At 31.7% G+C, this 21,062-nt stretch overlaps 3 protein-coding genes across 4 annotated transcripts; 2 read left to right on the top strand and 1 right to left on the bottom strand.

The window, feature by feature from the left end:
• Nucleotides 1-4,843: 4,843 nt before the first annotated feature.
• On the top strand, nt 4,844-11,216 carry LOC110997247 (sodium/bile acid cotransporter). Its single transcript, XM_022265311.2, has 10 exons — nt 4,844-4,992; nt 5,746-5,883; nt 7,828-7,980; nt 8,144-8,274; nt 8,590-8,709; nt 9,025-9,199; nt 9,546-9,808; nt 10,161-10,347; nt 10,571-10,646; nt 11,044-11,216. Exons 1-10 carry the CDS (start codon nt 4,989-4,991, stop codon nt 11,153-11,155), a joined length of 1,359 nt encoding a protein of 452 aa, XP_022121003.2. The 5' UTR covers nt 4,844-4,988; the 3' UTR covers nt 11,156-11,216.
• Nucleotides 11,217-11,345: 129 nt separating this feature from the next.
• LOC110997256 lies at nt 11,346-13,303 on the top strand. The gene is made up of 4 exons (XM_022265321.2): nt 11,346-11,758; nt 12,349-12,604; nt 12,891-13,010; nt 13,090-13,303. The coding sequence occupies exons 1-4, from the start codon at nt 11,556-11,558 to the stop codon at nt 13,180-13,182; spliced, it is 672 nt and encodes a 223-aa protein (XP_022121013.1). The 5' UTR covers nt 11,346-11,555; the 3' UTR covers nt 13,183-13,303.
• A 111-nt stretch (nt 13,304-13,414) lies between these two features.
• Nucleotides 13,415-21,062, bottom strand: LOC110997241 (isocitrate dehydrogenase [NAD] subunit beta, mitochondrial). 2 transcript variants are annotated; one of them, XM_022265303.2, is made up of 9 exons: nt 20,897-21,062; nt 20,532-20,621; nt 19,091-19,183; nt 18,755-18,871; nt 18,105-18,312; nt 17,234-17,397; nt 16,727-16,936; nt 14,355-14,491; nt 13,415-13,952 (listed from the first exon to the last, which is right to left on the bottom strand). In XM_022265303.2, exons 1-9 carry the CDS (start codon nt 20,936-20,938, stop codon nt 13,859-13,861), a joined length of 1,155 nt encoding a protein of 384 aa, XP_022120995.1. In that variant the 5' UTR covers nt 20,939-21,062; the 3' UTR covers nt 13,415-13,858. The 2 variants fall into 2 exon arrangements, with proteins under 2 accessions (XP_022120995.1, XP_022120996.1); XM_022265304.2 differs by having other exon boundaries at nt 20,565-20,621.

Here is a 21,062-nt window from a genome sequence, read left to right as displayed (position 1 = left end):
CAAACATATCTCGTTAAAAAGTGATTTCGTCGAATACTACATAGTGTCATATTAACGTGCTTTTTATGTATTTACTAGCTGACCCGGCAGACTTCGTACTGCCTCATCGATAAATAAAATATCTAATCTTTTGTATAAAATGATTTTAAAACAAACAAAATAATTATTAATGAAAAAGCATTTATTGAATAAAGCATGAAGTTTTATTATTATTTTCGATACATCATGTTGCTTACTTAGAAATCAGAGTTTTCCTGAAATACTGGCTATATATAGGTTGAATTTGATATTCACAGACACACACTGTGAAAATACAGTCTGTTAATTAATTTAAAGCTTTCTCATAAACTATATTTTTTGTTTTGTTTTGTGGTGCGTAAATAAACAAAGAAGACGGTTTTCCGACGCGCGAACACGCGACGTATAATTGTCCATGCGCGAAACAGGAAAACTCTAAGTTGATTCCACAAACTTCTAAAGACTGTTCTTGCGATTTATTTATGGTCATCGCAAAGGCCAGACGTACTGGAAATTGTAAGCGTTTAAAATCGAATGGTAAGTCCGTTGGAATCATCGGTATCCGCGGGATCAAGACATCCTCTCCTTTGTATTTTCCTTTTATGATTGTCGCCTCAATGACGTTATTCATCAGTCTTTTCACAGCCAGTCTTGTTCCATTGCATAGTCGAGGTTGTTAATGTTACGCAGCATGATGACAACTGATCCTACTTTTAACTGCAAATTGTGAGGTGGTAATCCAGGCAATTCCAGTGAATTTAAAAACTCAGTGGGATATTGATTGATTACGTCATCCTGGTTCATTACGGTGTCGACTGATTTGAAGGAAACCATAATTTAATTTGTCTTTATTATTATTGATTTATCTTTCGATTTCTATATAGTCTTATTAAAAAAATAATCGGACAGAGTAACAACTTAAGTTAGCTAAAATAAAAAAATAATCGGACAGAGTAACAACTGAAGTTAGCTAAAATTGTGTTTATATATGTACTATGTATTTTGAGACTATGCAATTTTGTCGCGTTCGCGATTCACTTTCACTTTTGTTGAGTTTCAGAACGCGATATTAGGTCCTCCAACGCGCACGCGAATTTGAACTTTATGCAGCGGTAATAAATTACAAATTGACTCTCCATTTTATTTAGAAAACGTTTGTATGGGAAATAGAAAAATGCTGTTTTGAGGATTTTCCCGGCAATTATTCGAATTTTTCTCACCTTTTAAACCTTCCCTAGACCTCCACGAATAATTCAAGACCAAGATAAGATAAATCCGTTCAGCCGTTCTCGAGTTTTAGCGAGACTAACGAACAGCAATTGATTTTTATATATATAGATTAACACAGGAAGAGTTATGGTCGTCATCATCATGAATGTTTTATTATAATATTTTTTGTTTATTTTTCTTATCTCCACTATTTTTTTTTGTTATTATTTTGTTGACGAAATTTATGTTTTAAATCCAGTTACATAACTGTGATAAATGCTATATTCATTTAATGTATTTTATGAAAGCAATTTGTTTTATTATTATTTATCTAGCCCGATACACGTGGTGTTGTGCTCAATATACAAAAAAAATGAATTAGATTAGAAAAATCGTGCTTGTTAAGTTTTTTATCGAGTTATATGGTAATTTATATATTGGTTTCAACAAGCTAAGATAGTTCCATTTCGAATATGTTAGTAGAGTTTTTATTTTATAGTAAAATACTAAATAACCTTAACAAGCACGTTATAATGAATATTAGGACAAATAGAATTGAGGCCTTCATATGTTTTGGCTCTAATTGTCAATTAAAGATTAATTACTTTTAGTCCAAAGTTTACAGATTTTTGTTTAAAGACCCGAAATAGAGTGAAAAATTGTTTATGTCTTAGTTATTTTGAATTTGGAATTAAATTCAAAATTTTGTTTTTGTTGTACGACGTTTTAAAAATGGAATTGTTTTTGTTTTTATGAGTTTGGGTGGCTATCCAAACTCTTTTGAAAGTTTGTTAGCTTTCTCTTGATATTCCTTACAAATGAAAAGAGAAAGCAATATTCTAAGAATATTATTGTTTCATTATGATGATTCACCTATATCTTTAACGAGGATTAAACTTTCTAACATTTAGTTATTTCAATAATTTTCATTTATTTTAGAGATCTCAGATTGTCGCTTATGAAGAATGATATCGAAAAGTGATATTTAGTATGAATACATTTTAATCATTCCTATATCTAATGTATGGACTGATTTTACACAAGGCTAATGTTTACCGTTTTTTAATAGTTATATCATTGTATTTAAAAACAGGCTGTTAAGAACACAGTGAATATTGGCTTAAAACATTTTGACATAATATAATTCCATATATACAAGATACCAATTCTTCAATGTATGTAATGTTCACATGACTCGTTTATAGGTGAAACAGATGTGAAAAGATTGTTTTGTGGTTGTTATGAGATCAGTATTTAAGTTACGGTGTATTTGAAGAGATATACATTTGAGATATACATACAGGTTTTTTATTTATCATATTTATTGTACCTAAAATATATATTTTATAAAAAAACTGGTACTGAATATTGTTTCTTCTGTTTTCCATGAACTCTAATTAACTCTATCGCACTAAGAATGTTCCTATTCAAAATCAATGAGTGTGGGCTGTATATGAATATAAAATAGAATATAATGGTGAAAAGATTACAAATATGGGTTAAAATAATTTAAAGGTATATAGGTATATACTTAGTCTGGCCATAAATACTGATACAACTAAAAATAAACAAAATATTACATTTGAATTTGGAATGTGTCATTTTTATATGATTGTCCATTAAGTTTTCTCATTTTGGCGCCAATTCTTTATATAATATTTTGCGATATTAAAATGCAGTGGGGTGATGAAGAGAACCAAATCGCTGTGATTGGATTACACAAAGTAGGTATGGAGCCAAATGCAATTTTTAAAACTCTCCATACGCTTGGTATTAGAAAAATATTTGTGTACCGGGCTATTAATAGGTACAATGAGACCTCCTCTGTTTGTGACTGAAAAATATCTGACCATCCACGTAGTGTTCGTACGAAAAAGATGGTCAAAGCAGTAAGGGAAAGAATTCGAAGAAATCCTGTCCGAAAGCAAAAGATTTTATATCGGGAGATGAAGATAGCACCTAGAACCATGTCGCGTATTTTAAAAGATGACTTAAACTTGTAGCCTATAAGAGACGTACTAATAATTTCTTAAGTAATAATTTAAAAAAGATTAGGGTGATAAAATCGTAAAAAATTCTGAAGCGGTACGCAAAGGTAGGTTACAGAAAAGCTTTGTTTACGGATGATAATTTTTTTTACAATCAAGCAACATTTTAACAAACAAAATTACCGTATTTATTCTCAAAGCTCTAAGGAAGCTTCCCAATTAGATGACAGAGTGCAACGTGGGCACTATCCGACTTCAGTGATGGTTTGGTGGAGTATTAGCTATGAAGGAGAGACTGAGCCATACTTTTGTGAAAAAGGTAGCAAAACTTCGGCACAAGTGTATCAAGATACCATTCTTGAGAAGGTAGTGAAGCCCCTTAATAACACTTTTCAATTACAAAGAATGGTCCTTCCAGCAAGACTCGGCACCGGGTCATAAAGCTCGGTCTACGCAGTCTTGGTTGGAAATCAACGTTTCGGACTTCATCAGCGCTGAAGACTTGCCGTCGTCTAGTCCCGATCTTAATCCGCTAGATTATGATTTATGGTCAGTTTTAGAGAGTATGGCTTGCTCTAAACGGCATAATAATTTGGAGGCCCTAAGACAATCCGTACGATTGGCAGTGAAGAATTTTCCCATGGAAAGAGTGCGTGCTTCTATTGATAACTGGCCTCAACGTTTTAAGGACTGTATCGCACCCAATGGAGACCACTATGAATAAGCTTTTTATATTATAAATTGTTTATTATTTATGTATTTAACTAACACACTGTAAAAGTAATAAATGTTATTTACAACAGAAAAAAAAATATTTTTCTTTGTTTCAGTATTTATGGCAAGACTAGGTATATACTAACTATACTTTTGATAATATTAATTATGCTTGATAACGATTTGAAATTTAATCACCAACACTTAGCAAGAGAGAAAACTGAATGTGGCACGGTTTATGCAGTAACCATATTGACTTCCCCTGAGGATTAGCCACTTATTGCATATGTATCTTTGATTTTTATAGACAAGAAGTTGCCATGCCTCTGTCTGACATATTGAGACTTACCGGTTTCCTCACGTTCGCCTTCACCGTTGAAGCTAGTGCTTATAGTGTACATAGAAAAATTGATGCACAGCCGTGTTTCGAACGCACTACCACAGGGATTAGGACGGCACGACAAAGTCACTAGGCCAAAAGTGTAACTGTATCTGAATATAATTATAAGAAAATAAGTAAACATCTCCTTCAATGATCGGCTATGGATTTATTGATTATATGAATATACTATTTAAATGATTTGATGTAACATTTTAAAAAACAAAAAAGCGTGATAGTAGAAAACAGAATAATTCGTTAAAAACATATCTTCACGTGTCTTAGATATTAGATTGCACAATCGCAGCGGTACAATAAATCATATGATACATAAATAATCTATTTAAATTAAATTGCATGTATTTTGGTTAAAAGTGATTATCCTTACATAATCGTGGTAATTAATATAATATTTATCATTGATAATCGCTACGTGAGTTGGCCCACGAGATACTGCGAAATAAATTGATAATAACAATTATGCATAATTAAATTAAACTCTATGCCCTTGTAATAAAAACCTGAATAAGTCTATTTTTCAAATGCAATAATTGATTTTTAAACCAAAGGCATTCGCGGTTGTAAAGCGAATCAGCTATATTGTGTTTTGGTTTTAAATTTTAAAATGGTTATTTAATTTATTAATTAGTTCATATAATATAATATCCAAAGATTTGCAGATGTGTAAGTACCTAATGATACATTTTACTATAAGCAAATACAAAGTAAATTATATTAAACTTAATTAACTTAAATTATATTCATATACCTACTATATTACATTAGTTAAAAACGTTGTGACTAAGTATATTAAAAAAATACAATCCTGATTTAAAGAAGTGTTGTAACTAAGCATACGTTTTGTACTCCACTTGTATGTATTGTACAGTATCTATGTAAAATCCCAAGATTTGAAAATCCTGATTTCTCTTTACCAACAAAAGAAAAGAAGATCATATTTTAACGTTTTTGTTTAATTTACTAAAGTCATGTTGCATTGTCAGGCATCCACATTTTTAAGATACAATGTGGGAGTATTTTCGCTATCAAGAACATAAGATACAATGATAACACACTTTCACAAGTATCTAAGATAGCCGATGTTCACTAACACTAACATTTCCCAGTCAAATCCATAAATAAATAATTATACTGATCCGTTAAAATTTCCGTGGACATAGCCTATTCAGTATTTGTCTTCAGTAGCTGTTATCATGTTCTTAATACCATTACATTTTCTAGAGAGTGGTGTTGTGTAATTTTACCCTAATTAGATTTAAAAAATTATGTGTTTTTGCCAAATGTGGATGTATTTTAATAGTATATAATACCTGAAACTTGTTTTGTGATAACCGATGTGAGTAGCTGTGTTACCCCAAAGTTTTCCATCGCCAAATTGTTTTAAATTAAAAGGTCTACAATAAAGTGTTTTTACAGACATCAAGATGCTTCGTTTATTAATTGTATGCCTGATATGTCCAATTGCTTTGAGCCAAGACCTGGTTGCGTTGTTTGAACCTGAAGAAATAACAATACTAATGAATGAGTACGACTTCGTAGATTTTAATATAACAGGTATAATATATACAGGGCGTCCCACGGCGATGCCACACGGAGGGAAAGTACCTTAAATATTAATGATAGGATATTTTACTGAAATAAGACATCGTTTAATTTTTAATAATAAGTAGAACTGCATTCACAGATTTTTTAAAAATTTCCTACCTCAACCGGGAATCGAACCCGCCAAATGTGACAGTAAAATTACATGTATTTTATAATAGCGTTTGAATGGGCTACTCATAAGCATTATTTTTTCCTTAGTAACCTAGCATATTAAATGAAACTAAAAACATAAAATTTTACATTTTATTAAAAAAAAAATTATCAAATGCTCAAAATGTGATCCGTTCTGTTGTATACAAATTCTCACTCTTTTAATAATTTCTCTCCCTGTCGATTTACTTATTTTTGCATGGTGGATGTTTGAAATAATACGTCTAAGTTCATTTTGTAACTCCTGCACACTGTTGTACCGGTTCCTGTAAACTAAATATTTTTTTTTAATGAACATTTTCCTTCCTGGATCGGCACCTTTGGACAAATTAGATGGCCACCGAGATCCCCAGATCTAACCCCACTTGATTTTTTTTATGGGGTTATGTAAAATATTTAGTTTACAGGAACCGGTACAACAGTGTGCAGGTGCAAAATGAACTTAGACGTATTATTTCAAACATCCACCATGCAAAAATAAGTAAATCGACAGGGAGAGAAATTATTAAAAGAGTGAGAATTTGTATACAACAGAACGGATCACATTTTGAGCATTTGATAATTTTTTTTTTTTTAATAAAATGTAAAATTTTATGTTTTTAGTTTCATTTAATATGCTAGGTTACTAAGGAAAAAATAATGCTTATGAGTAGCCCATTCAAACGCTATTATAAAATACATGTAATTTTACTGTCACATTTGGCGGGTTCGATTCCCGGTTGAGGTAGAAATTTTTTTAAAAATCTGTGAATGCAGTTCTACTTATTATTAAAAATTAAACGATGTCTTCTTTCAGTAAAATATCCTATCATTAATATTTAAGGTACTTTCCCTCCGTGTGGCATCGCCGTGGGACGCCCTGTATAATAATGCAGTATATTACAATTATATTATAGTAGCACGTTGAGTTGTCGGGTATAGTGGAAGGTACCTACTCGTCTGTTATCTTTAATAGGCACTACTTATAAGTATAAAATAATTAGTACTTCCGTAGCGTATAACATTGAGAACAATGATTACACGTCTGTGCTCATCGTTTGATGATCGTGTTTTTGACAGATTCTTTTGAATTTACAATTAAGCTGTGATGAAAATAACTCGGTGGACATTTTCAGCAACTCCATGGAAACCTTTCGCCGAGTTTTAGAATCCTTTCTTATATACTATTTTTACTTTCTTTTCAATTTCAAAGCCTTTATTTCAACTAATACAAGAGAAAGTTTACAAAAATATATATATGGATACTTATCTTATATATATATATATGGTACTTATATATATGGAATATATAAGTACCAGTAATAGTAGTAGTAGGTAGTAGTAGTCAGTAGTCATAGTTTTCCTGCATAGATGTCCTCTTGTACAGCTTGCCTTTGTGGCACATGGGCCTCTTCAAGCTGTTTCCAGTGCTTCATATCCCTGGCAAGTATTTGCCACAGAGCAGGACATTCCTACATAAATATGTCCATATTTACTATTTACATTGTATGTTCGCGGATCTTTGGCGGACCCATGTTATTTCTTTAATACTAAGAGTGTGCTTAAGTTCTTATGTAATTTTCACACATGTACTTACTTATATCCTTTTTTGTAAGACATTTTCAAAGTATCTGATTGCCTTCATATTATATATACATATACATGTGTGGTATTTGTGAGGAAAAATAAAAGTTATAGGTGTAAATTAACCAACGATAGAAACAAAAACTAGCTTTACGTGTTATCAATAAACACATTTTCCAGGACAAACTTTCCAAAAGGACGATGATATTGTGGGTATATCCAGTCACACGCAGCTAATGACAGTGGAGTGGAATTCCACTTACCGGCTGACGCAAGAAAATGTTGATAACGGCTTTTTTCAAGGACGGTTTAGAATAAATGCTCATTTTCTTGGTACGTATTGTTCGATCAGCCCTTGTAGAATAATGATTTGGGCCTGGAAGTTACAGCAGGCTAAACAGCCGCATTAAACGAAATAGCCAAAGGAATGTACCCTGCGCCTCATTGAATGCTTCAAAGAGTAAGAAAGTTTAGTTATTATTTTTATTTATTCAAGGAAGGGCAGACCTTTCATTGGAAGTCAGACGTGGTATCACCCGATTACCTGTGAACGGAACTTTGCCGGTGACACTCCTTCGTCCACAAAGACCTATCGATCAAGCCTTTACCATCAGTGTAGCTCTTTTTATGAAGTATATCTTTATATGAAGTATTGCGGTGTTTGGTGAGTAAAGTCCTAAGTTTGTAATAAATCGTTATACCAAACTACTACGCGATTGAATAAGTTATTCTTTTTAAGTTTATGTATTATTGATTGGAGTGTATAGTGAAAAAATATAGTACTTTTTAGCAAAAATATTAAATAAATAGCAACGCACTCGCGAGCCCTTTGGCATTGAAAGTGTCCATGGACGGCTGTATAACTTAACATCAGATGAGCCTCCTACCCGTTTGCCCCCTGTTCTATAAAAAAAAACAATGGACAATTTTGCTTGATTCCAGGTATCGCTCATATTTATTAACTTTGGGTGTGCCATGCACTGGCCAACTGTAGTAGAGGTCATAAAAAGACCGCTCGGCCCTGCCATTGGCATGTGTGGACAATTTATATTTATGCCTCTCGTAAGTAAAATTTTTTTTAAATACAAAATTATATTGATACTTACAGCCCCGTTGATCTACCTTTGCTTCACGTTTTTGGTTGGCCTTTTAAAACGATATCTTTGCACTTTTTTCAATGTATGTGACATCATATACACAAAACCACCTTACTACATTCGTTGAACAAGATTTTGTTTATTCTTTGAATCAGTATCATTTTAATAATCGAGTTAGTAATTGGTTGTGCTACTCGACTATTGGATCGACTCTTCTTGCAATTAACTACTACTACTATAGATTGTATGTTAAAATTTTTGTCATATCGTTTTTTTTCAGATATCATTCGGTCTCGGTTTTGTTCTATTTCCGGATATGACCGCAATGCGTTTAGGGATGTTTTTCACCGGAGTATCGCCAGGGGGCGGTGCGTCAAACATTTGGACGTTCATTTTGGGGGGAAACCTCAATCTCTCTCTGGCGATGACTTCTATATCAACGCTGGCTTCTTTTGGTAAGTAACTAAAATTTACTTATGATTCTCGTAATAAAATATTCAGTTCCATCGCCATACAGTTATATAGTTCGAATTCGTATGTCGTAATGTAGCTTGGTGTTAATATACAAGGTAAAAAGCTCTAAGTACTATTGTATTAGATTAAACATTCAAGATCATTTTTATTTTATTTCCTTAAAGTACTAAATGTAGATAAAAAAATAAATTTGCGTTCAAATTCCTAATAGGCCGGCAACGCATTTTCGTGCTTTCTGGCAATGTAGGTGTGCTCCTGCCTGTTTGCTTTGTATGTCTTACGTAACATTTGAACGAGTTACTTTTCTTACTTATGATTTTCTTACAGGTCTAATGCCTGCTTGGATATTTTCACTTGGCCAAGTGGTATTCAGTGATGCCAACATCGTCATACCATATGCACGTATAGCATATTTCGTTGTGGGTCTCCTGGTACCCCTGGCTATTGGGCTTGCTATGCAGAAATTTACCCCACGAATTGCTGGCTTTATGGTTAAGATATTAAAGGGTTTCTCAACAACATTACTGCTATTCATAATAATTTTTGCGATCGTAACCAATTTGTACATTTTTGAATTGTTTACGTGGAATGTGAGTATTTTAAGCAAATTTTTAAATCTGTATTACATAAAGTTATTATTTCTACGCTTTTACTATCTAGGCGCAATTTTCGATAATTGAGTTTTAGGCACAGGCACATATAAGATTATATTACAGTCTAGTTTATTGACATATAAATCACCAAAAGTTTTTTGTCTTCCCACCCAATAGAATTATCACGTCACATCAACGGTCATGCAACTATTTTTTTACCGTACGTGCAACGTATGCCTACGCACGTTACAAACAGTTAGGTATAGTCTAAAATAAAATTCTAGTGTTTTTTTTTTATTCAAAGTCACTAGTGTCTTTAAGGAACTTTACAAATTACCTATCATTTTAGATAATAGTAGCTGGTATGGGCATACCATGGCTAGGATATCTGAGCGGATATGTTGTTGCTCGCTTACTCCGACAGCCTCATAAAGATGCTATAGCAATATCAATGGAAACAGGTGTCCAAAATATGGGAATCGCTGTTTTCCTGCTTCGATACGCTTTGCCTCAACCCGAGGCCGATCTTACTACTGGTATTGTTTTGAATTTACGACTTTGACTTTAATACCTTTTTTTAATCAGTTTCAACTTAACTAATTAAATACGAACTATAGGCATAAAATAGAGTTTACAAAAGCTTTCAAGGCTCTATAATCGTATTGTTTTTCTTTTTAACTTTTGACAATAATTATGTACTTGTGTGTACATAAAGTATTTAAAAAGTGTACTAATAATACATATTTATTGTGTTTTCAGTTGTACCAGTGTCGGTGGCCATCATGACACCAGTTCCAATGAGCATCATCTTTATTTATCAAAGAATAAGGGCATTGTATGTACAAATTTCACCGCCTTCATCATCTATTGTTTTAAAACAATCGAAATAAAATACCTTTACAGAAATAAAAATAAAAATTGGATTAAAAAATTTCTATCGGATGATAAATGACTTGAATTAAAATAGAACGAAAAACTACTGAACCCAAACAAAAAAGAAATAACTTAACATTCATCCCACTTACTGTTAACTTACTTATGTGTTTAACAAAATAATAAAAGGATAACAGGATCTCTGGTAGTTGTATAAAATACAATACTTATAAGTATTTCTAAATATTTTACGCAGACTTATTTTAATTATTTTTTTTTACTAACTAACTCATGACAACCTACCTTACCTAACAATTATCCGCTTGAAACTAACCGAACATTCTTCAATTTTGTTACAGTTTCCAAAATCGAGGCAAAAATAAAAATATTGAACCCTCAAAAGAACCTGCGATTCAAGAAATTGAATTCCAAAAGAACGTAGTCGCTACAGAGACTAAACAAGACGCTTGAATTGTATATTTATTAATTATATTTAAGATTTTTAAATTGTAAATATAGATATTTGTATATATGTTTTGATTGTTTAATTACTTCAGAGTTTTTTTTTATTTTAACTAATTATTTACTTATTCACTTTTTCACTTTAAGTAATTATTTTTCCTTCACCGTTTTTTTAACTCGAGAGGTAGAATATAATATTATTGTACATACTTTTTACTCTCATTATAAATTATAAATATCGTTGTCTAAAGACAATGTCAAATCAAGACAAGACAAGCCAAAACATCACAACAATAGTCCACCGGAAAAATGAATAAATATGGATACAACCATAAGTAAATAGACAAAATGTAAACCCAATTCCATTCCATTCTAAAACTGCAGTATAACTCTTAGATCAGCTAGCGAAATGGGTAAACCAAAATATGACTCACCGACCCCCAACTTCCCATACAAAATCCCCAAACGACTGAATATATTGAGTGTGCCAAGGAAGTATATAATTGATACTGGAGAGGGAATGCCAGCCATCAATCCGAGAGGTATTCGAAAGTCGGCTTTAGGTGGACAAGCCACTGATAGAGTTACCGATGTTGCTTGGCCATATATACGGTAAGTTCTATTGTAAGTATATCACCGCCGTAAATAAAGATCGTACCAATCAAAAAGCACGACTATCTGACATTGTAAGCGCCCATGGGCAGTATCAGTATCAGTTAACATCAATATAATTATTTATCAACCTAAAACAAGATCTAATAATTTCTTAAGCTAGTCTTGTCTTTATATATATATACTAACAGACTCGGCCCAGCGTTGCTATGGCTAAGGATTTTGTTATAGGTATTACATAGTAGTAAGCTATTCAAGGGAAACTTATGTGAAAGGTAGTATAGCTTATGTGAATCGTTGGTACTTTTAACACAGCGCCACCTGTTAGAATTGTATCAAATAATTTGCAATAAAATAAAATTGCGACTCTCATTAAAAATCTAAGCTATCCTATCTCTTAAGTTGGACCAGACTGCTCACGGTGTGCCAATTTAATTTAAAATCGGTTAAGTAGTTTAGGAGTCCATCGCGGACAAACATGAGATTTATATATATTAAGATATATTTATTACTAACATTATGGTTAGCCATATTGTCACAATGAAAATCTTTTGCCGACCATCGTATAAAACCTAGTGAAATATTTTCAGACGTTTTCTCATCTTAAAGCGACTTTATAAAAATCGCTTTAGTCAAGAGCGAACAGAACGAATAGATCGCATGATAGAAGCAGCGAATGCCACCTGTTATTCAAAACTCGCAAACTGCGTGCTGGACCTCAAAAAGCAAGATTCCAAAGAAGTTAAGAAGAAACGTGGGTGGACGGAAAGCGAATGGAAAAAACATATGGAGTATATTAGTCAAATTTCTGGCCCCAGGAAGGACTTCAGGCCGCCACCCATAAAGGTAATTATAGTGGGACAGCCAGGTTATGTTTACAAATTTTTGCGGCCTTTGTTACCTAGGAAGTGGGCTGTCTCAGATCAGAATATACAAGTACATATGTAACTAAACACATGGCCATCTAGATGACTATATATTTTTTAAACAAACAGCTCAGAATTATTTTATTTCTTTCTCATGTCGCACATAGTTGTGACCTAATTAGCCCTTATTGTTTAAGTAAATAAGTATTTTAATGACATTAAAATAATATGTTATCATTTGAATAATGACTTGTTACTTCTTACAGAGAGGACACGGAAAGCCAATAGCAGCATTATTGCCTCGTATCAACCAAATATCTCGATTACCGGATTTCAAGGTGTACAGAAGACTCTCCCAGGAAGCCTGGTACAGAGATCCTGTTAAGGTAATTTTCAAACATGACAAAGCCCATAGAAATTTCACTCGCAATCTAAATTTCTAAATATATTTTATCTTGTTACTAGGTTCCACCTAACGCCCTCAAGTATGTAATATCAGAACGCGTCAAAAAGCTAGCAGCTCCAAGAGTTATCCCGCAGCCCGGAGCATTTGATTAATTTAATTTCCCTCAAATCAATGATTGCCCTACACCTCCTGCACATATTTCTATAATAAACATTAATAATCTTAATTATAATTCCAATGTTTTCTCAGTATTTGCAGTAAATTTTTAAATCATGTCTTGTTTTATTTTACTTTCCGTTACCAAATTTATATAATATGCAATATGCTGTAATATTTTATGGCAAATAAAATATTAGGTTGAATGGAGAAGGAATGAAACATAAATCAATTTTAATTAATTTTATTTACACTGGTAACATATATTGACATAATACTGTAACTACAAAACCACAGATCATAAATACAAATAAAATAAATTATTCTTAATCTAAAAAGTTGCAGTTAACTTGGTTAAATTTGATTCAATATTTTTACTATTATTTATTTTAATTTTAAACCTGGATGATTGACATCTATTTAATAGAACATTATTACATATATCTATATACAAACTATTTATAATAAAAAGGGCATTTACAATCCAATCGATAGTAGATTTTTTCATGATATTAAATAACAACAAAACACACTGTATTATTACGAAAGTGACAACATCTATGACATTTAAGCAATTGTCATTTATGTAAATTGTCATATTTATACTAGTAAAGATCTAAAATGGTTTGTGGTTTATGGTAAAGGGATGTGTGAGTGTGTGTGTGTGTGTGTTTATGTTAAGCAATGAATAATAGCGTTAGTGAAGGCTTTGGTGGTAGACTGACCGCCGAGGTCTTTGGTTCTCACTTTGCCATCAGTTAGCACCCTGAAAATAAACATATAATTAATTAATTTATCATTAAAAATTAATTATAATTAAAAATTAATTAATATATAAGTAGTAAAAATAATAATCCAGTGCCACATTCCCTCGAGAATAGTTGGTTTAGATTAATGTTTCTATGATATTTTTTATTCTATATGCAAATAGGTGATTGGTATTTTGAATATTTTATATACAATTCTTCAAAATATTTATATTTAAAGTCAAAATACAGTACCAAATAAATGTTTATTGTATTATATTTCACGTATGATTTTAATTAATTTTAGTGTAGTGTATGGACTGATGGGAAATATTAGTGAATAAGAAATATTTTTCTAACTCATTTCAAATTTCTCTATGGAATTCAAACATGTCCAAGTTAATTATAAAAATTATACTGACTTGTTAATGGCACCCTTGATCATTTTGGAGTAGGAGTGAAGATTGACGTGTGTTAAGAGATTAGCCGAACACAGCAACATTGCTGTAGGGTTTGCGATATTCTTGCCTACTGCACCGGAGAATATGTGACGAGCACCCTGTAAATAATAAATGTTTGGTCATTCACCAAAAAACTTAGGCTAAAAAAATATCTAATATATTAATATCTTATTATTAACTTGAGTCTTGAAACCATTTATAAACCTATGCGTTTGTGTCATGCAAGTATTATATATAATATACTAAACAATTATCTCAATATATATTTCAATTAGGGTTGCCTGGAAGAGATCGCTTATTATCGCGATAAGGCCGCCCGTTGCATCCTTTGTAATTTTAATGTATTGTGTTCCTTTGCAACGAAGTGTGAATAAATAAATATCCAATAGGCGGTTTTTTAGACGATTTTTTTAATTCAAAAAGTCAAAAATAATTAATTCATAAGGGTAAACATAATGTACACTTATAAACGTCAAAAAAAGAAAAGAAATCTTAAATGATTATAATTTTACATTTACTGAACGTTCTCAAATCAAGGGCGTAGAACGGAAGAGAAGAACTAGCAATAAACTCTCCGCCACTCTTTTTAATCGCCAAGTTTTTTTTTACACAATTATTTAAATTACTATGGTATTCAAATGTGATAATTTTGCATACAATTTTATGCAGACTTTATGCTAGCTTTTATAATGTTTTCGGCTTCACTCTAATACACCGTTTAAATAAAAAGCAACGTTTCGGTATCTTGGTGATAATACAAGGTGTGTTAGGCTTTCGAATCCGGTACTAAATTAGCATTCAAAACAGTTTTTAAAATGATTTGGTTCTTGCCTAGTTTATAATATAAAAATGTTGTGTGGTTTTATGAAACCACGGTAAAAGTGAAACTTTTTTTTCACATTATAGACATTTAACTAAAAATGTTTAGAATAATATTCCATTAAGGGTATAAAATCGCTTTATCAATCTTAATTTTATACTTGGAAAATTGGAATGATAATGGGACTAATAAAAGTAGACTAAGTCTCCAACTAGTTTGTAATAAAAGTAAAAAGTAGTATGTAAAAAAATAAACTAGACGATGTAAAAAAAGTTTCACTTTAAAAACTTTCGCACAACCAGAAAAACAAGAAAAAGTCCCTTAGTTAAAATATTGCAATTAGAATGATTTAAGTTTAATAAATGAGGGGGTTTGAATTAAAATTATAATTAAATCATAATATATATATACAGGGCGTCCCACGGCGATGCCACACGGAGGGAAAGTACCTTAAATATTAATGATAGGATATTTTACTGAAAGAAGACATCGTTTAATTTTTAATAATAAGTAGAACTGCATTCACGGATTTTTTGAAAATCGCCTACCTCAACCAGGAATCGAACCCGCCAAATGTGACTGTAAAATTTCATGTATTTTATAATAGCGTTTGAAAGGGCTACTCATAAGCATTATTTTTTCCTTAATAACCTAGCATATTAAATGAAACTAAAAACATAAAATTTTACATTTTATTTAAAAAAAAATAATTTACCAAATGCTCAAAATGTGATCCGTTGTTGTTGTCTGTTGTATACAAATTCTCACTCTTTTAATAATTTCCCTCCCTGTCGATTTACTTATTTTTGCATGGTGGATGTTTAAAATAATACATCTAAGTTCATTTTGTAACTCCTGCACACTGTTGTACCGGTTCCTGTAAACTAAATCTTCTACATAACCCCATAAAAAAATCAAGTGGTGTTAGATCTGGGGATCTCGATGGCCATCTAATTTGTCCAAAAGTGCCGATCCAGGAAGGAAAATGTTCATTAAGAAACTCGGGTGTTCTCCTACTGTTATGAGCCGGAGCCCCATCTTGCTGGAATATGAGATTTCGTCGATCTGCATCAGGAAGATTATTAATCTCATTTCTTAAAATCTCAAGAGAAATTATTAAAAGAGTGAGAATTTGTATACAACAGACAACAACAATGGATCACATTTTGAGCATTTGATAATTATTGTTTTTTAATAAAATGTAAAATTTTATGTTTTTAGTTTCATTTAATATGCTAGGTTATTAAGGAAAAAATAATGCTTATTAGTAGCCTTTTCAAACGCTATTATAAAATACATGTAAATTTACTGTCACATTTGGCGGGTTCGATTCCCGGTTGAGGTAGGCGATTTTTAAAAAAATCCGTGAATGCAGTTCTACTTATTATTAAAAATTAAACGATGTCTTCTTTCAGTAAAATATCCTATCATTAATATTTAAGGTACTTTCCCTCCGTGTGGCATCGCCGTGGGACACCCTGTATATAACCCATTCCTTCAATCACTCATTTACCTGCTCAAAGACAGCACACTCGGCGCTGTAAGAGGCTCCAGCGACGACACCAGCGCCTCCTACAAGTCCACTGGCGAGATTATCTACGATGTTGCCATACAAATTCGGTGTGAGCATCACATCAAACTGGTTGGGGTTTGAGACCATTTGCATGGTGCAGTTGTCGACAATCATCTTTTCGAATTGAATGCGGGGGTAAAGTTTTGCGATCTGAAAATTGTATTGGATTAATATTTATATCAGATGAGAAATATCAACCGTTTACTATTCGATTTAGAGGTTACTATTGTACTTAAAATGAATCAGGTTATTATAATATTAATTTTAATTTATTAGCTTATATAAGTAACTAAATAACAATTTATGTATAGGCTGAAATCTTAAAATGTATAGAATGAGGGTATTCATTAAAAGCATCCAAATGTCAGTGGGTAAGATATAAGATTTAGGTTTAAGTGCCAGTTACAAAAGTATTAAATTGATTTTCGTTATTATAAAATCAAATACCTCCTCACAGCTACGCAAAAATAGTCCATCGCCCAGTTTCATGATGTTAGCTTTGTGTACGGCGGTGACCTTTTTGCGTCCCATCTTGACAGCGTAGTCAAACGCAAACTTGGCTATACGCTCCGATTTAGACGCAGTTATGATTTTCAGACATTCGACCACGCCTGTAACGATAACATGGTAGTTTAATCTGTTTACGTATAAAAAACGAGCAATGTTGGCCTAGTGGCTTCAGTGTGACCCTCATCACTGAGGTCGTAGGTTCGATCCCCAGCAGACCAATGGACTTTCTTTCTATGTACATGTATGTATTTCTATGTATATGTATTTAACATTCGTATGAACGGTGAAACCATCGTGAGGCAACGGCGTGTGTCGGTAATAAATGCTCATCACCTTAGTAGGTGCCTTCTGTGCTAATTAGATTACAAATGATTATGATATACAGAAAAGGTTTTATTTTATTTATAAAACACACATAAACATTATGGAATTACAAGGAAAAAAGTTGACGCTCAGCAACGACAATATAAGTGTCTATACTTTATTTTGTGTATACAGTCAAAATCTGTTATAACGACATCGAAAGGACTATACATATTTGGTTGTAATAACATAGTTATTAATTACCTAATACACTAGAATTCAGTCAGGACCTTTGATTTTGTTCAATATAACCATATGTTGTTCTAAACGATGTTTTCTGTATTTATATATATGTATATAGATAAATGAAGGGACTTTGATCTCACTAAAGATGAATCAAAATAACTATTAGAGAAACACAACTTGTAATGTTATTTACTTTCTGTAAGTAATATTAAAGGTATATAATCAATATGAATCAAATTTAACGAAATGTTCATCTTACCAGGGACAGATTCATGCTCTAGAGCTGAATATTCTCCTTCGGTCTGCTCTCTGATGATGATGCAGTCGACATCTTTGTGCCTGCAGTTAACATTAGGCAGAGATTTAACATGTACCACGTTAGCGTACAGGTCCAATGCGTTACGTAGTTTCATGTTGAGGGTCTGTAATTCTCCTGTATGGGAGAAGTCTGGGGTAGCCAAGATTCCCTGAAAATACATTATGGTGATAATACAAAAAAAGGTAAAAAAGCGAACTTTTAATAATTATTGAAATAACACGACGTAGTATTGTCTTTTATTTACATAACTTTTACACATTTAAAGAAAAACACTTTTTTAACGGATTATAGATATGTATTATTATATTTAAACTTATAATTATTTGTACATAATTTTAAATATATAACACGACGTGTTTGGTGCATTACAGCAATCTAAGGTCAGCCTTAACTTCAATGAAAAGTAAAGTTTTGTACCTCCATAAAAAAAATTATCGAAATGAAGGTTGCTTGTATTTATTGAGTAAGAAAACAAAGGTATCTATCTACTAAGATATTTCTTATTCAAATTCACAAAAATACTTTGAGATTACAACTACTATATAAAACATGCCAATGCATTGACTGAGTAAAGAAAATTATGTTATTACCTTAATACAAATCTTATTATTAGCAATGGAGTTGACAACATCTTCAAGGGGAGCACTCAACGTTGGGTTCACTTCAGAGAAGAAAAAAGATTCGAAGTCCACAGGAATGCTTGCTGCCTATTAAGAAACAGAATAGCAATATATATTCCAACTACCTTAGACTTAATAAAAGAAAAAACTACAGCTAAAATATACTTTAAAAAAATGCAATGAAATAAGTACATATATAACTAGGTATTCATAAAGAATATGAAGGTCTATAGCTAATGGTAAAAACAGATAAATAAAATTACTCTTTGAAGGCTGTTATTTTTATTTAAAGTCTGTAAAATTTACCTTAAAAACTTCTTGTACAGAGTATACCAGCTCAGGACCCACACCATCGCCAGGGATGAGCGTGCATTTTATGTGACCTTCCTTGCTCGCTTGCTATATTATATAATAATAATGTATTTAATATGCGGTGGTAATATATTATATATACATTACTTTTATTTCCATACACAATTCAGTACAAGTTACAATGTCACTAATCTTTACCATTTAATTAGGCCCTGTTTTGACTCTTAAGCCTCATATTAATTTCTATTATATAAATAAATTTATCTTAAAACTAAACAGTTTATCATTGATATTGCAATCCTTCATACCTCATAACAGTAGTTTGTCCATAGATGTTTCATATTTATTAAATGCATGTGGCTAATAGAATAGTTACTCACCAATTCCAGTGGAATAAAATTGCTCTAATTGCAGAATTCCTATTAAAGAAATGCATAGCCATATTTGTATACAAAGTTAAGTGTTACAATGCATTTGGACAACACAAAGGCATCGCACATAAATCAGGAATCATGCCTCATATATACGTAACATAATATTCTATTTACTTCACATTTATTATTCCACCAATATGATACTTCTATTAAAAACATATTTGCTAGAAAACATATGTAGCTTTTTGATTAAGCCAATTGGTTAACTTGTTTTTCTTCATATATGTAAAATTAATGCCTTATAAGTTTAATTATGTGGCTTATACCCTAAAAATGTTTATTTTTTTATCCAATATCAACAGCCTAGCTACCCTAGAAATGTGTGTTTTACACAAAAGTTTAACAGTCCACTTAAGAAGAAATAATAGCAATAGAGGAGTAAAAAACATTGTTTAATGCTAGTGTACCCTATGATTATATTTGTAAAACAATATGCTGACTTTGGGTCAATAATTTTTAAATTACATATTTAACAAAAAAGTGAAGTAAATAATTAATAGTAGTTTTGACTTTTTATTCATGCAATGGAACCATTCCATTCACAATGATTTTAAAATCATATGCCAATAGTGTGTGTGTAACAATAAACATTTCTTCTTTAATAAGAATGACTCTCAATTTTTAATGAAATAATTTTGAATTGAATAGAATGGTGGTAAACACCAATTTTAAATACCATGCAACAATAACAACACATCTTATGATGATACCTGATGCCATGGGAGCCTGGTAAAATCTTTAAAAATCATATAATTTTTTAATTAAAAAAAAAATCTTAATATCTACATCACCAATTTACAACAGTAATGGTAAACATTGACATTTCTCTAAAAATTTCAAAAAATAAATTTTCTTCCATAATGACAGTTATAGTTAAGGAGTGGCTTTTGTTTTTTAAATGAATTATTTTTTGACATATTGGTTGTTTAGAAGAATTTAATGCCACTGCTTAATTATTATATAGATTTTACGAAGATTAGTGGGTAAGTTAGTTTTCTCACCAAGGTGCTGATAGATTGGGGTGCGAAACATACGTTTTTTTCAGGATTTACCGCAGTAGTGTGAAAGCCCTTGGAAACATGTTGAGATCCCTGAAACCAGTCAATATAATTACTGCATGCTATCCTATACGACAATGTAAATGAAGATGTATACGTTTATAATCACGTGAGACCTGAGAAGTAGTGGAGTGACAATAGTACTAGAGTACAAATACGCAATTATAATGTAATCAAGCCAAATTATTAAAGGTGTATTTTATAAGTAAATAAAACAACCTAGTAAATAACAATTGGATAATGTTATTAAGAAACAGCTGTAGAACTATTAAGAAAATAAGGTTTATAATTAAATCGTCGTTACAAACCTGTACTAAAGTACGAAACACATTCCTAGTTATAAGAGACATAGTTTAAATAACAGAACTTAATACAGTAATAGATTTAGTTTAACGAAAATTTATTTTTGGATCTTCTTTGGTGACAAAAAGGTAACCCCGGCGAATTCCAGTTTACGTAACTTGACAATTGATA

This window comes from Pieris rapae, chromosome 2 (genome assembly GCF_905147795.1).
Source record: "Pieris rapae chromosome 2, ilPieRapa1.1, whole genome shotgun sequence".
Taxonomy (NCBI): Eukaryota; Metazoa; Arthropoda; class Insecta; order Lepidoptera; family Pieridae; genus Pieris; species Pieris rapae.
This window is presented reverse-complemented; position numbering and strand designations above follow the sequence as displayed.

What these genes read in the sequence shown, in the direction of transcription:
- LOC110997241 (XM_022265303.2), bottom strand. Translation starts at nt 20,938, where the DNA reads ATGTCTCTTATAACTAGGAATGTGTTTCGTACTTTAGTACAG. An exon ending in TGTTTCGTACTTTAGTACAG is followed by an intron (nt 20,622 to 20,896) that starts GTTTGTAACGAC and finishes GACTGGTTTCAG; the next exon opens with GGATCTCAACATGTTTCCAA. An exon ending in CCCAATCTATCAGCACCTTG is followed by an intron (nt 19,184 to 20,531) that starts GTGAGAAAACTA and finishes TATATAATATAG; the next exon opens with CAAGCGAGCAAGGAAGGTCA.
- LOC110997256 (XM_022265321.2), top strand. Translation starts at nt 11,556, where the DNA reads ATGGGTAAACCAAAATATGACTCACCGACCCCCAACTTCCCATACAAA. An exon ending in GTTGCTTGGCCATATATACG is followed by an intron (nt 11,759 to 12,348) that starts GTAAGTTCTATT and finishes AAATATTTTCAG; the next exon opens with ACGTTTTCTCATCTTAAAGC. An exon ending in TCAGGCCGCCACCCATAAAG is followed by an intron (nt 12,605 to 12,890) that starts GTAATTATAGTG and finishes TACTTCTTACAG; the next exon opens with AGAGGACACGGAAAGCCAAT.
- LOC110997247 (XM_022265311.2), top strand. An exon ending in CCATCAGTGTAGCTCTTTTT is followed by an intron (nt 8,275 to 8,589) that starts ATGAAGTATATC and finishes GCTTGATTCCAG; the next exon opens with GTATCGCTCATATTTATTAA. An exon ending in ATCAACGCTGGCTTCTTTTG is followed by an intron (nt 9,200 to 9,545) that starts GTAAGTAACTAA and finishes ATTTTCTTACAG; the next exon opens with GTCTAATGCCTGCTTGGATA.